Source organism: Acartia tonsa, chromosome 1 (assembly GCF_053477335.1).
Source record: "Acartia tonsa isolate MP-2025a chromosome 1, ASM5347733v1, whole genome shotgun sequence".
NCBI lineage: Eukaryota > Metazoa > Arthropoda > Copepoda > Calanoida > Acartiidae > Acartia > Acartia tonsa.
In genome coordinates, this window is record NC_137260.1 from 51,007,962 (window position 1) to 51,025,051 (window position 17,090).

The following is a 17,090-nucleotide window of genomic DNA, read 5'->3' on the forward strand; positions in this document are numbered from 1 at the left end:
GACAGATAGACGAACAGACAGATAAATGGATAGACAGACGAACAGACATACGGAAAAACATACAGATGGACAGACAGACGGACAGACAGATGAAAACTGGTTTAAATCTTAAAATTTTCAATGTTTATATCTGTTGAAAGGTGTAATACGACAATGTAGTTTGGGGCAAGATTTATATCTAACTCCCTCCTTATTAATGAAAAAAATCGAGAATGTCATATCCTATTTAGTGACAAGCAATTGTCCATTTAAGAATTTTAGACAATTTTTTTTATGGTATGAATGACAGAAAAGACGAATAAACAGTGTTTAGATGTACAAATTTTCATATGAATTATCACTGAAATTTCAACTGTCTTCATTTAATAACAGCCGAGAAAATCACATTTCCTCACTGTTCAAATGGTGTACAGATATAAAAAGTGAATAATAGAGTAGCTTCCATACGGATGAATTACGGAGTAGCTTCATTTCTATAAATGAGATACTATAGCTAGAATAAAGACACATAGGTAAAAATCTTGATCAAACAAACTGACAAAATACCCTTTTTAGTAGCAAGGCTACTGTAAAATTCACTTTATTTGTCTGTTGTCCTGTCCATCATTAAGTCATTATGTAACAGTCACTATGGGAACACTGTGATTTTCTCGGCTGTTATTTAAGGTAGACAGCTAAAATTTTTAGTGAAGATTCCAAGGCCTGTGCCCATCTGTATTCATATACATTTTATTTTCGTCTGTCTGTCACTCATGCTTGAAAAGTCAAAAAATACTTATTTTTAACCCTTAACGGTTGGGGGGGGGGGGGGCATTCATCACCCACCCCTCCGGTTGATTACGTGGCTTCAAAATTAGATAAAATTGTAAATAAATCTTAATTTATGCAATATGTCTTTTGTGTATAAGGTAGTCACCTAATTTTTTTTTTGACAAACACTTAGATATCAATGAGCATCTGATAAAAGTGGTGTGTAAGGTAGTCACCTAATTTTTTTTTTGGCAAACAGTTAGATATCAATGAGCATCTGAGAAAAATGGTGTTATGACTGTTTGACCGCTCCATGACTGTTTTGTAGGACAGGTTTTTTGTCCAGCTTTTACTATAGACATATATCATAAATATCATGGCTTCTATTACAGCTAGAGACCAAAAAATTTTTGTGGTAAATTCTTGAGTAATAATAAAATTCTGTGAATAGTAAGGTCATTATTATTTGACCACTTCTTGATCATTTTTCAATTTCCTACCTGTAATTTTGCTGTTTGTAAGCTGCCAGGTGCCATATTTCAAAATAGCCTTAGACCAGCCTATTTTTAAAAACTAGTCTTTTGTTGTGATAAGATACAGAAAAAAATAATAATAGGTGCCGTCAAACCGCTGTAACCACCAAATATGGCAGTTTCCATTATTTGCTGTTTTTCGGCCATTGTAAAAAAAGTTAATTGTTTGTTAAAAAAATTAAAATTCCACCTAAAATTTGGTATTCCTAGCTTTAAAATTGGCAGCTCTACAGCTGTTTTAATATTTAGCGGCTGGCTGCTAAGAAGCGGCTATGGAGTGGTCGTACCGCTATAACTAAAAAAAATAATTTTCTTTAAAAATGCACATGTCATATATGACTTTTAGTAACATTGTGTCAGATTAGATAATTTCCCCAACTCTGACTCTATGTCACTAAATGTCATATATGACTTTTAGTGATATTGTGTCAGATTAGGTAATTTCCCCAACTCTGACTCTATGTCACTAAATGTCATATATGACTTTTAGTGATATTGTGTCAGATCAGGTAATATTCTCAACTCTGACTCTATTTCACTAAATGTCATATATGACTTTTGGCAATAATGTGTCAGATTAGGTAATTTCCCCAACTCTGACTCTATGTCACTAAATGTCATATATGACTTTTAGTGATATTGTGTCAGATTAGGTAATTTCCCCAACTCTGACTCTATGTCACTAAATGTCATATATGACTTTTAGTGATATTGTGTCAGATTAGGTAATTTCCCCAACTCTGACTCTATTTCACTAAATGTCATATATGACTTTTGGCAATAATGTGTCAGATTAGGTAATTTCCTCAACTCTGACTCTATGTCACTAAATGTCATATATGACTTTTAGTAACATTGTGTCAGATTAGGTAATTTCCCCAACTCTGACTCTATGTCACTAAATGTCATATATGACTTTTAGTGATATTGTGTCAGATCAGGTAATATTCTCAACTCTGACTCTATTTCACTAAATGTCATATATGACTTTTGGCAATAATGTGTCAGATTAGGTAATTTCCCCAACTCTGACTCTATGTCACTAAATGTCATATATGACTTTTAGTGATATTGTGTCAGATTAGGTAATTTCCCCAACTCTGACTCTATGTCACTAAATGTCATATATGACTTTTAGTAACATTGTGTCAGATTAGGTAATTTCCCCAACTCTGACTCTATGTCACTAAATGTCATATATGACTTTTAGTGATATTGTGTCAGATTAGGTAATTTTCTCAACTCTGACTCTATTTCACTAAATGTTATAAATGACTTTTGGCAATAATGTGTCAGATTAGGTAATTTCCCCAACTCTGACTCTATGTCACTAAATGTCATATATGACTTTGAGTAACATTGTGTCACATTAGGTAATTTTCTCAACTCTGACTCTATTTCACTAAATGTCATTTATGACTTTGGCAATTATGTGTCAGATTAGGTAATTTCCCCAACTCTGACTCTATGTCACTAAATGTCATATATGACTTTTAGTAACATTGTGTCAGATTAGGTAATTTCCCCACACCTGACTCTATGTCACTAAATGTCATATATGACTTTTGGTGATATTGTGTCAGATTTGTTTGCATTGCCAAAAATGAGAAAATAACCTGACATAATGTCACTAAATTTCAGATTTAAATCTGAACTTTGGTCAAATTTTGTCCTATCTGAACTTTGGTAACAAAGAGTCATATTGAGACAGATTTAAATCTGAAATCTAGTGACTGTGGATTTCTAATCTGACCGAAAAGGGGTAAAAACTACTAGGGACTGACAAGCATTATATATAGAGCAGCTTCGCTGCAATGAATTAAATCCTTTGGTTTATCAGAAAAATTAATGAATAATGTTAAAATGCTGAGGATAGAAAAAAAGACCGAGGATTATTTTATTCACAGTACAAAGGTATTTTATAATAAGCATATTGACAATTATCATTAAAAAGGTAACCGGACAAAGTGTCTCAAAAATCAGCCATTTGACGTCATAAAAATAAGGGAAATGAGAGGAGAAGTGGGAAAGAAAACCCCTAAAAAAGAGATGGATAATTCCTCATTTTTATGACGCCAAATGGCTAATTTTGTCTGAGAGGGGATCCTTCAATAGTTTATTATTAAAGTTTGGCTGTAACCCATTTTTCCTACAGAAAATCGGCCAAGGGGCGGCATTTTTGTATTAAAAATCTTTCATTATTATACCAAAATCTTCAAAAAATGTTAAGTATTTTACATTTCATACTTTTTGAAATTAAATAAAGGACTGTTCATAAAAATTACACAACTTACTGAACACCAAAAAAAATATAATAAATTTTATACATTGATTCAAGAAAAGCAAATTCATATATCTTAAATTTTTAAACATCATCTTTTTTAAAAACTCTAGAAAAATTTTGCTGGTATAAGTAAAACAAGTTCCATTCATGAATCCAATACTATTGACTGTAAAAAAAAGTTCATGAAGGCAAACAAATGCATGACCAGGCCTAACGGATACAGATGCCATTTTTACTCACCAAAGGGGAGTGCTTTTTATTCTGCACATAGAACTTTAGAGTGTCGTAAAAATGGCAAAGAATAGTTTAAGCCAGAGGAGGGTGGGTGAAGTAGTTTCATTTTTACGTATATTTGTATATAGAAAATACTTGAAAAAGGCGAAAAGGAAAAGTTTTGGGGAAAGGGAAGCATTTCTATTCATTTTATCATTGAATTCCTTTTCCTCTTTTGCTCCCACGCCCCTTCTGTTCGCTACCAAACAGCCCTTGCTTTTAGTTTTTACGTCAATATGACGTAATCACAAACTCTGCAACGCACCAAACACACTCACACACACACACACACGCAAACAACCATACATACAAATAAAACCACAAACATAATATATTTTCAATGATATAGCAATAATATAAAGAAAAGTCTTTATTTTTGCTTATAACAATAAAACCACTATGATAACAATCCAATATATGTCTTAAACTAACAGACATATACATAAATATAAGCCTGAATACAGCAGTAATTTTTATCCTTACATAATTTCTATTCCGTTCTCCCCCCATCTACTTTGTACTGTGTATGGTAAGAGACCTCGGGCTTGGGTTATTATTCGGATACAGAATTATGATTTTCAAATGTTAAGGATAATGTTCAAATGATTCTCTAAAAGTTTCATTAAAATTTAGCCTAAAAGGCAACTTTTAGGAAATAAACAGAGCATTGATTAGGTTTTTTTTTGTCCAACCCAAATAAACTTAGGCTTATTATTCATTTAATTTAATTGGAGTCTCTTAAAATCCATAAAGCGTTATAGTATGTTTTATAGTTTTATAACCAAGCATTTTTTTTATATTCTATGATTAGGTTTTTTATTCCAAAGGCCCTTTTCTGTATGAATACAACATAGATTCAATATATTTCTCTACCTGAACATTATATTTAGCTTAGAGAGCTTTGTTTGTAATATTGAGCAGAGATTAAGTATGTGCTTAACTAATGTATGGCTCTATATTCTCTTTTCTATTAATATAGGATTCATTAACCTTTGCATATATGTATTTTTTGTGTGTATATAAAAGGATAAAAGCATAACTAAGTAACCCAAAATGTGTATTTATTTACGAGAGGGAAAGTGTAGTTTTTCGTATTTTAACTGCCTTTTTTCTACATATTGTGGGGGGGGGGGGGGGGGAGGGGGGTGAAGGTCAAAAGTTCAATGTTTAAATTACAAAACTTGAAATAAAGTTTTTTCTTGAGATTTCAGAATAAATTCGGATTATAAAACATCAATATAAAAGATTTTTTTATTTATCAAACAAACCTTCAAACTCTTTCTAGTTTTAATTTTACTCTAGAATCTAAATTAAAACTCTTTAAAAAATATATTCCATTAACCAATCCGTGCTATATGCATTATAGTTTAAGGTAGAGAGAGATGTCAAGTCGGAATAACTTCCTGGAGAAACAAGATTTATACTTCTACCGCATTTTTTCTTAGGATATAGTTTTAGAATAGTTTCCAAAATGTAGATTTTCTTTAGAAGAAAATACACGTTTATAAAAACAAGGACGATTTGGTGTCAGTAGAAGAATAGTTTTTTATAAACATTTTAGTTTAAATTAACCCCGCCCCTCCAAAAAAAAACTCTCATTCCAATGAAAACTATTCACACAATTTCTCTAATTAGATATAGGTAAATCACAAATTCACTGTTATTTTTCAGTTTTTGGTTTGTAAACAAATTTAAATTAATGAATTACAATGCATTAACCTTCGAAAATGGTACATACGTCCTTAACAGAACCAAGACAAAGTTATGTGACTCTAATCAAATTTGAAGATGACATTATTCTAAAAGAAATAATGTTAATTTTCAGTTTCGTTTGAATTTTTTTTAGGCCCAATCAAGTTTGATTTACTACTCTGTTTATTTATGTGGTATCAACGAAGTATTTGATTCTTTAAAAGTATTAGAAACAAATCTTTATTTCTATTGAAAATAATTCATAAATACAAAAATATTTAGATTACAATTAAAATTTAAAATTTTCCAATCTTTCATACTGCAATGATCCTAACATTTTTGGCTTAACTTAATTCAGGTTTGATGCTTTTTATTTCATTGTTTTAACTGATAACAATCATTAGAGGCAAAATATTTCTGTAATTGGGGTTGATCTGTTCGTTCATATATCGATGTTTTTTTTCTTTTTTTATGCTTTTTCGTTTATGAAATAATTGATTTTTAAATGTTGATTCCTAGCACTATTATAAGTACTAGCAGCTTCGTAAAAAAAAAGACTAAGGAAATCTTCTACAAAAAAGGACCAAGGATATCTCCTACAAAAAAATGGAGGGGGGGATTTTTTGTTTTTGGGCGGGTTGGAGATGTCCCAACCCCCAAGAAAATAGCCTAAAACCACCACAGACTTGTAAATATTATTCTGTTTCTGAGAGATATCGCTCTTTATAATTGTGCATGTTCGTATGTACATCTATCTGATTTATTAAGCTACGTTTTTATGGATGTTGTCAACTTTTGTTTCAATTTCAACCCAGTAAAAAATATGAGGAAAATTTGAATAGAATTTTGACTTCCTAGTGCCGTAACATCCTCAATAAAAACCACACCAAAACATATTCATAGAAAAATTAAAATTATATTAATACAAATTGTTCAGTGAAATAATTATAACACAAACATGTTTGATTATAGCCTAGTTCACAAAAGACATAGGTCGATCTCTGGAAATTGTAGGTCGATCTCAAAAAGCTTTGGGTTGAACGATTTTATAAAGGCATCTGTTAGTTGGACTTGTTTAGGTTGACCTACAGAATAAATCGGTCGACCTATAAAAGTTGTTTGTGAACTGGGCATATATCAAACGCTGTAATAGTAAAAATTTTGAGTATACTTAAAACGGAATTTTTAACTGTTTAAAACATTGGAGACAATAGCTGATAAATTGACGTTCGTCCTCAACGATAAGACACAAAAAATTACATCATCTGTGGATTACAATTAGTGATTGAAACGCTTGGACACTCTACTGATTGAACCAACCAATCAAAATTTGATAGAGATCTCGAAAGTTGTTAAAGCAACGAATAAGAAAACGACATTTTAAAACTTTAGGGACTAGTGAAAATCAGCAAAATAGTCATCTCCCTTCCTGAGTTTAAATATTGTTGAAAAATATTAACATAATTATTTTATATTTACTCGATTATTAGATATTATGAAATATTCTAATAAATATGCAATTACAAATTAAGATTTAGTATAAAATTTATATATATTTACAATTTGTATTAAGATATTTTTTTTTAAATTTATAAAAGCATATGATAATATTTATAATTTGGTTCAATTGACGTAGATTGTATATTAAAATTATATTTGATCTCTACAGCTAAAAATTGTACAACTATTTCTTAATATACGTAACCATCATATTGTTTATTTTAATTGCGAAGCTTTTCAACAAACATATAAATTTGTCAACCAGTTAAAAGTATAGTAATTTCTCGCATCTATTATAAACAGCTTTCTGCGGACATAAAATGTACTATGATAAGATGAAAACCACTTTTTTAGCACCGAGGTGCCGAAGGCACGGGCTAAAAAGACTGGTTGTAATCTTATCATTGTACATTTTTATATTCGTAGAAAACTGGATATAATACGATGCTATACATAGTTTTTTCGTATGGATGAGAACTGGTTCTAATCCACCGGATTAGAATCGGTTTCGAATGAATACGAGAAAATTACATACATATTTTGCCATTTTGTTAAATTTAAGGCTTCGTTAGTATTTAAAATAGTCGTTCTATTTTTAGAATATTAAAGTACTTATACGTTATTATTATACTGATTTAGACCATAAAAATTAAACATATAAAATATATATAATTTAAGTACTTTAAAATATCATGTTAATATTTTTATATAAAATTTATATTCGACAAAACTTGTACCAATGTAGTTTTGAAATCAAGTATTCAAAGTTGCCTTTAAAGAATAGATAGCAATTTTCTTTAAAACAACATTCAATATTATACACCGTAAATAAGACCAACAATAATTTTTAATCTTATAAAGGTTGCCTATTTGTACTCTAGAAATCTATCTACCTGTATTTGCATTATAAAGTAAAAGGAAAAAAGTAGAGGATGATAGGTAGAAGAGAAATTTTTGTAATAAAATTTTCAACGATTATGAATTGATTAAATTTAAAGGTTTGTCAAATATTTCGCTTTATCGTCCTTGTCTGAAAACTGTAGGCGTAACAAGTTTCTAAAATTTCATATTTATCAATTGTTCAGCTTTTTTATTAAAAATACATAAATTTTCACATAATTTATTAGTTAATAAATAACAGATTTATCATTGAAAAAAGTGTAAAATTAATTAAAAAGTGTAAAATTAATTACTAGTGACAGTGATATTAATTTCTAATTTCAGTTCAAACGAATGCTGAATAAGGAGCTTAGCCATTTCTCTGAATCCAAGTCTGGGAATCAAATATCTGAGTATATCTGCAGTACCTTCCTTGGTAAGCATTACAAATTATTGGTTCCTGCAAAATTTACAGCCACCAAATTATCTATAGTTGTATATTTGTCAATAATGATCAAAATTTAACTTATTTTATTGGTTTCTGCCCTAATTACCACCAGTAAATTTATACTCTATAAATATATCTGAATTCCCTTAATTTTGGTGGATTTTTGTTAAAGTGTTTTCCCAATATTTCTTTTTAATCTTAAAGAAATTAAATATTCAAAATTAGGAAAATCCACCATTGCATTGTTGACAAACAAACATCTTATCTTTTTGTCCTTCTTGACAAAAGAGCAAAAATATTTGTATTTTTAGTACTTTTTGAATATTACTAGCGACTTCGCCCCTAGCCTCTAGAGGCTTTGCCCCAAGAGGAAATCAAAAGAGAAAAAAAATATGTACCAGGAGTGCCCCCACTACTTAAAAATAATTTAGGGGGATTTTTCTGTTTTTTAGGGGTCCCACTCCAAAGAAAATAGCATTAAACCACCACAGGACCAGTAGGTTTATAACCAGAAGAGTAGAATACGATCGGTTCAGTGGTTACCGAAATCTTAATGGACGGACGGACGGACAGACATCATCCTACTTTGTATTATATTATAGTTAATGAAAGTAAGACATCCTAATTTGAATTATTTGTTAGTTGACTTCATTTGTGTGGTATGTACTGTCCTTACTAATATAAATTTTCCCCTCTCCACAATATTTCTCCTTGACACAGAGCCATAATTAATACTCATAAATTCTACAGATAAAGTTGCTTTAGTCTTACAAATTATGCCAGAGCTGAGTATAATATAGTCAGGCTAATCTCACATTAAAAGTAATATCATCTTTTCAAATTGATGCTGCGCACAAGTTTAATCAGTAGAAACAGGGTTGTGGCTCCGGGCGAAAAACCATCTCGTTTTTCTGCTTGTTAAACAATTTTGGAAGGTGTGTTGTTCATTATTTTATTTTAAACTCCTAATAATAAGATAGATAGATAGATATGTACTTCAACATAAGCATACAAAAAATAATATTATTACACATATTCAAATATTTTCATGCATGGTTAAGTTTTGGTACTTTCATAACCTGGGTTGGCCGTTGCAAAAGTTAAAATAATTTATACAAGAATTAAAAGAAACTGTTTTTTTATCAAAAGGCCTATCTTAGCCCGCTAAATAAGTTTATAAAATAGACTTATATATTTTAACAACATTAATTTAAAAATATTTTCAGATAAGCAACAAGAAGTAGATATCAACAACCTCCGGCTGTCAGAAGAGGATCCCTCTGTGCGCGCCAAGACACGCGCCAAGGGGGGCGCGTGCACGGCCTCTGTACCCCCTCTCTCCCAAATATCTGGAGTGAAGAAACCCCTGACACACACGCACAGTGTGACGGGGGGTAGCAGCCTCCCCGAGCATGGGGTACACTCTAAAAATCCTCAACAGCTGGCCAAGGTATTTATATTTTAAATTATTATAAAATCAACTTAGAAAGAAAATACAAATTCAACTTGTTGTCAAATCTTAAAATTGAATTTAATTATCCCTAAGTAATATTGCAAAAGATACAACTGAAAAGTATTTATTGCACAAGTAAAAGAAACCTTACTTGCCATCATTATTTCTTAACATCTTACTCTAGTCATGTAAGAAGTATCGCAAGATATTTTATGCAGCTAGAACATTTTTTTTTATTTGGATATGGCTTCAGTTTTAGTAATAAACATTATATGTAATTGTTCTCTTTTGAAAAGTTATACTTAGTCTTAGTCTTAGTTATTTATCAGTCTTGCTAGGGGAGGGGGGGGGGGGGCATTGGACTGTAAATTATACTGGTACACAAAGCATTTTTATGGTTAAAATAATCTGATAATATATCATTTTCAGTTGCTGGACAATTCAGAAAAATGGGGGCTGGATATGTTTAAAATAGCTGAGCTTACAGACGGCAGGTGTCTTACCTGCATTACCTACATGGTCTTTCAGGTAGGAATAATATTATATTATGGCAGGTGTCTTACCTGCATTACCTACATGGTCTTTCAGGTAGTAATAATATTATGGCAGGTGTCTTACCTGCATTACCTACATGGTATTTCAGATAGTAATAATATTATGGCAGGTGTCTTACCTGCATTACCTACATGGTCTTACAGGTAGGAATAATATTATGGCAGGTTTCTTACCTGCATTACCTACATGGTCTTTCAGGTAGTAATAATATTATGGCAGGTGTCTTACCTGCATTACTTACATGGTCATTCAGGTAGGAATAATACTATCTTTCTAACCAGGTAGTAGTAAAAAATTTTGGCAGGTGTCTTGTCTTTCTATGGCAACTAATTGTAAATTTTTATTTTTATACAGATTCTAAAAATTATATAAGGCAAAGTTGATTTAAAGATTTTTTAGATAACAAAATCTTTTAAAATTCTGTTAAATAAGCTAAATTTGTTATTTTACATAGAAATGTAAATATTTGAAACTCTCCCAAATGACAAACTATTGAATGAGAAAGATTTCATTTTATTTTAAATTTGATACTAATACAGTTAGGAAGATGAAAATATTTCTTATAGGATATCTCTCTCCTTCCTAAATTTAATGGAATGTTTAATCATGAAATATTTTAAATCAGAACACTAAATGCTTTAAATGAACATGTAAAAATTTATAGGCACATAAAGCCTGCTTAGGCCGTTCATACCTATTTTAAGAATTTCACTTGTATAACTTTACTTGACGTAAAAATATATTTTTTTTTATTTATTTTAGGAACGGGATTTATTAAAAACGTTCAAAATACCTGGCAAAATATTTATCAACTTTCTTCAAACCCTAGAAGACCACTATATCAGGAACTTATAATTTCAACATTTAATTCATCAGCTTAGCCACATAAATAGTCTATGAGTTCTTTATGAACTTTGTTCAGATCATTGCTTAAATTTTTTAAAATATCTTTTACTTTTCTTATTATCCCCTTTTTTTAAAAGATGACAAAATAAATTTACAATTTTATACTTTTCAATAGATTGCAAAAATAAATTATATAAATATCTAAGCATATATGACCGTTTTTGGTCTTGTTTGATTCAATATTTCTAAATTTCTGTATATACTTAAACCGAAGCAATGTTTAAGTTATCCTAAGGGCTTAATAAAATGTAGTTTATTAACCTATTTTTTTTCTCTCTGTAACAAACAAAGAATTTTAGTTAAGTAACTGACCAATTCAAATACAATCATCAAATTAAAAATAAATAGTCGATAGGTCAAGTTAGAAGAATTGGAATAAAAAGAAAACATAAAAGCTTTATTTATTATTTCTTTTATTTTATTCAAAGAACATTTTTTTCTAAATTTTCTTTAAACCTTTTCATTTTATAAATGTTAATTTAGTTTTATAATAAAATTTTGGATAAAATATTCAAGTGGTTTAAATTTCCATAAGATAAAATCATCAAAATTACTTTTATTGTGCTTTGTTGTAAAATTCAAAATAAACAACAATTATGTTTACCTACCGTTTTATTAACCTACGTTACAAATCTTTTCCTTTTCTATATCATTCATATTCTGAGATTTGCCATATAAGGAAGCGCTAGAAAGTGTCATGAGTGACGTCATAAAAATACGTATAAAAAGGAGGAATGAGAGGATAAGTGGGAAAGGAAATCTCTAAAAAAGAGATGGATAATGGACATATTTTTATGACGTCACACATGAAACTTTCCAGCGTTTCCACATATGCCTAGTTATCATTTGTATTATTGAGAAAGATACATGAACTAAGCTGGTACAAGGAAATGAAATTGTAATGTTTGAAACTGGTAGGGATGTTCCATATCACAACAGTATCCACGCTGCTGACGTGACCCAGTCCACCCACGTCCTGCTCAACTCTCCAGCCCTGGAGTCTGTATTTACACCTCTGGAGGTTATGTCCGCTCTGTTCGCGGCGGCCATTCACGATGTTGATCATCCAGGTAAACACAAGGTTATACAGTGTACTCCCTCAAAGTTAATGTTATTAACCCCCTCCCCCTCTCTTTTTTTAAGAACAAGAGGGTAGTAGTTATTTATTTGTATGTGTATTAATCTAAGGTTAGGTTAGGTTAAATTGCGTACTAAGCAGCTCCGCATAGGTTAGGCATAGAAAAAAAACTCTCCCCTTTTGTTTTCAATTTATTTGTAAAATAAAGGTGGAGGTTCAGTGTTCAACGGGATTTTTGAGGGGTAAATACTGGTTCTTCCTTGAATTGAAATCAATAAATGAGAAATAGTCATTGATACGATGATTTGCTTAATTACATGAGAGAAAGAAACATTCTTTTTTTTAATTTAACAAATACAAATAATAAGGTTAGATAATATACTAATTAATTTCTATTAATTAACCACTTAGATAATACTCTAATGAATACTTTTATCCTTGAGCAAATTTTGCAATTAACTCATTAATTATCTTACTTAACACATACATCCTATTATAATGTACTTATGAAGTCAATTTCTGATTATCAAATAATCTTTTTGAAATTAGGTCTATTATGACCCTAAAATAGGCCAAAAAAGTAGCTAAAACCTGGTAATTATGAAATCAAAGCAAATCAATAGATTTAAACCTGAATTGGTTAACAAGAGCTATTAGGATGCCCCTTTAAAACAAAAAGAAACATTTAAAAAGTCAAGTTTTAAGAATTGAGAGTGCATCCTTCTATTATATATATTATTATTAACCTATAGCTTCTTATTATGTTATTCTATGATTTATCATCCCTGTTATTATTATAAAGGGGGGAGGCGGATGTGCCACTTTTTGAAACCAAAACTAAAAGTCAACAAAGGAACTCAACTAAAAAAAGAGTTACAGGTCTGAGATTTTGCATGTCAGTTGCTTTATAGAGGTACAATATGGAACTGTAAAGAAACGGCGGCGCAACCGCCGAAAACCGCCGTTTCCCGCTAAATTTTTTTTGCAATTTCTCGGCGGTTTTCGGCGGATGCGCCGCCGTTTCTTCACTGTTCCATATTGTAACCCTATAAAGCAACTGCCATGCAAAATCTCAGACCTGTAACTCTTTTTTTTGTTGAGTTCCTTTGACTTTTAGTTTTGGTTTCAAAAAGTGGCACATCCGCCTCCCCCCTTTATTGTTTGTAGGTCTGACAAACCAGTTTCTGATAAACACGAGCTCTGAGTTGGCTCTGATGTACAATGATGAGAGTGTACTGGAGAATCATCATCTAGCTGTTGCATTCAAACTACTCCAGGCATAAACATTAACATTCATTAACAATTAATAAAGGATTGAGTCAAAGGCCTTTTCCACATCAGAAAAAAAAGAAATTTATGTAAATACAATAATTTAGTCTTCTTAAATCTTTGTTTACATCACTTAAGATTTAATTTAAAACTGTAGAAAACTATACTTTCAAAAAGTCTCATTTTAGTCTTCATGAAAGTACATTTTTTTCACATTTGACCAGTACAAGACATATCATTTTCCTTTTACAAAATAACTTGCTAGTTTTGTGAAATGCTAATGTTTTGAAATCTTTTAGAATACTGACTGTGATATTTTTGTCAACCTGAACAAGAAACAAAGACAGACTTTGAGAAAAATGGTTATAGACATGGTAAGTGCTCTAATTTAATGAATTACCCATCAAAATTTACTTTTTAAGTTTATTGTAGTGGTCAACGCTATTTTGTGTGTGCTGGGAAAAAGTGGGGGGAGGGTGGATTAAAATGAAGCCAAATTTTGTTTACCACCCACAAATAAAATTTTTAATCGCAGGGTTAAATATTCATGTGGTGTCAAATTACCTCCATCGACATTTATTGGATGGAAATGTAAAAAGAAATACTTGATTTGTAAGTACTAAGGACTTTGAATGATGGCAAAAAGCGGTTAATCAAACAGCTTAAAGGGTTTAATGTATATAGTATTGGTTCTATATATACATAATTATTTTATTCAAAAATCTTTAAGGTGAAACGCAATTAATTCTAACTACACTTTCTATCTAATATCTTTAACAAAGGATAATCCCATTTCTTTGTTGGCCACCTAAATTGTATAAGGAAATAAAGAAATTAACTTACAACGTATTAGGACTTCATTTAAACGAATTTGACTAAATATTGTTATTTTATTTAACCACTTCTTTTATACACCAAGAAAAAAAACGACAATATACATAGTTTTGATAGGTTAGATTATGTTGGGAGGGGGCGCGGGGGGGAGGGTTAGTCCTATTTGTTTTTACCGGAAACCAGGCGCGTACACATGAATTTATTCACAAAGTGCAGAGGAAACTTTGCCCTTGTTTTCACATTCACTGTAATTATCAACGTGCGTATGCAGAAAAGTGTCATGTCGATAAGATGTCAGAAAATGACACTTTTTTATAACAAATGTAAATAGGCATGTCACTAGAGTGCTACCATAGACGTCCAAGGGGGGGGGGGTAATGGGGTGAATTCCCCCCCCCCCTAAACGAATTTTTTTCATTTTACCCCTGCCTACAAATTTCAGGGGGGGTAATTACCCCCCCCCCCCCAAGCAAATTTAACCCCTGGGTTAAAAAATTTTTGGGGGGGGGTTAAAAAAACGAATTACCCCCCCCCCTTGAAAAATGTTTACCCCTCACAAAATAAAAAGCTTGAACGCCCCTGAGTGCTACTGTTTTTACTAACTTTTGATTATTCCAAAAGATATTATATTACACCAGATTTTTATGTTCTCTAATAAAATGAAACTTGCAGCAGGCTAAAATAACTATAACCCCATCTACCCCCATTTACCAAAATCACTCCCCTTCTACTGGATGTACTGGATGTTGGCAACCTAGATTGACGAAAATTTTTCCTTTGTCATTAATATCCACGTATATTTTACATTCATTTCTGTTCCAGAATCCCCTAACCCGGCTTATTGTTAAGGTATTGGCAACTGATATGTCCAAGCACATGAGTCTACTAGCAGATCTCAAGACTATGGTGGAAACAAAGAAGGTGGCTGGAAGTGGGGTCCTCCTGTTAGATAACTATACTGATAGAATACAGGTAAATATTAAAAAAAATTATTTTAGAGGTAATAACTCCAAGCAGTAGGTAGCTTCTTTCTATATTTGCGACAACATTTTTACTTTGTAATATACTAGCGGCTTCGCCCCTAGCCTCTAGGGGCTTTACCCCAAGAGGTGATAAAAAAATTAAGGCGAAATTCGTTAAAGGACCAAAGAAATCTTCTACAAAACATAAAGGACCAAGGAAATCTTCTACAAAACATAAAGGACCAAGGAAATCTTCTACAAAACATAAAGGACCAAGGAAATCTTCTACAAAACATAAAGGACCAAGGAAATCTTCAGCAAAAAAAAATAAATAAATAAAATGGGGGGGGGATTTTTTTGTTTTTGGGGGGGTTGGGGGTGTCCCACCCCCCAAGAAAATAGCTTAAAACCACCACAGGACCAATAAGTATATACCCTGAAGAGTAGAATCCGATCGGTTCAGTGGTTTCCGAGATCTTAAGCTTCAGACGAACAGACGGACAGACGGACGGACGGACAGACAGACATCAAGCTACTTTGTATTATAGATTTAGGTTTCTTTATATTTGTTATTTCATATTTTTGATAAAAATGTAAATCAGATTTCTTAATCAGCAAAATATCCATATTTTACTGTTATTTACAGAAGCATAAGTAAATATTCTTTCTAGGGTTGGTTTAATTAACTCTTTTTCAGAGATACTAAATGAATAGAATCTTTAAATATAATTGAATTTTACTCATATTTTCACTTTATTATTGAATGAAAAAGCCATAAAAAGGCCATGAATTTTAGTACATTTCATATCAAAGTGCATTTATTTGTACTTGATTTGATTTATAAAATTTTATTTTTGACCAAAAGAATATTTTTTTGTGTACCATATTCTCCCTGTTCTCTGAATTTTACTTTACATATATTATATAATAGTGAGCATTGAAAGAAGTATTTTCTTGATAGGTTTCAGATACTTGGATAATTATATTGCCTCCTACCCAAGTGTATTTATAATTATGCTAACATTTGTATTTTGTGGAGGCCCTACCTTTTCAGGGTTGCATATGTATGATTATAATAAATTAGGTATAATATTAAATACAAAATTTGTGAAAATCATAGAATCCACAATTCTTAATGATATAATAATCGATTATTAGTGGTAAAAGAATGGTTATCTTCTTTTCTGACTTGAATCTATAACTTTAATTGTTAATATTTCAATAGTTGTTTGTTTGAATGTATGTAAAAATTTGAATATATTTAATTCAAGTTGATAAGAAATAGTTTCAGAAGTTGTATAAAAATCTTTTATTTTATATCAAACCGAAGAACTTACTAAATATGTAACCTTGTGAAAAACTTATGTGAACATTGTTTTTTTGTAATTTTACACAAATACACACACTTATTTTTACAAATTCCTTAATTGTAGGTTCTACAGAATATGGTACACTGTGCTGACCTGTCTAACCCGACGAAGCCGCTGGAGCTGTACAGACAGTGGTGTGACAGGATCATGGAGGAGTTCTACCAGCAGGGAGACAAGGAGAGGGAGGCCAAGCTTGACATCTCCCCCATGTGTGATAGGTACAACTCAACTGTGGAAAAGTCTCAGGTAAAAAAGTACAGCTACACTTCTTATGATATGACAAATAAGGAACCATTTTATTTAA

General features: G+C 31.2%; 1 protein-coding gene across 7 annotated transcripts in view; it reads left to right on the forward strand.

Moving 5' to 3' along the window:
* Positions 1 to 17,090, forward strand: part of LOC145323275 (3',5'-cyclic-AMP phosphodiesterase 4C-like) — a 325,817-nt gene that overhangs the window by 305,650 nt on the left and 3,077 nt on the right. For all 7 annotated transcript variants that reach the window (XM_080165721.1, XM_080165748.1, XM_080165743.1 and 4 more), the window contains 9 exons: positions 8,257 to 8,347; positions 9,586 to 9,809; positions 10,242 to 10,340; positions 11,130 to 11,210; positions 12,190 to 12,343; positions 13,519 to 13,628; positions 13,920 to 13,994; positions 15,304 to 15,426; positions 16,850 to 17,032. In XM_080165721.1, the coding sequence (XP_080021847.1) occupies positions 8,257 to 8,347; positions 9,586 to 9,809; positions 10,242 to 10,340; positions 11,130 to 11,210; positions 12,190 to 12,343; positions 13,519 to 13,628; positions 13,920 to 13,994; positions 15,304 to 15,426; positions 16,850 to 17,032 (1,140 nt within the window). The remainder of the gene's footprint in view (positions 1 to 8,256; positions 8,348 to 9,585; positions 9,810 to 10,241; positions 10,341 to 11,129; positions 11,211 to 12,189; positions 12,344 to 13,518; positions 13,629 to 13,919; positions 13,995 to 15,303; positions 15,427 to 16,849; positions 17,033 to 17,090) is intronic.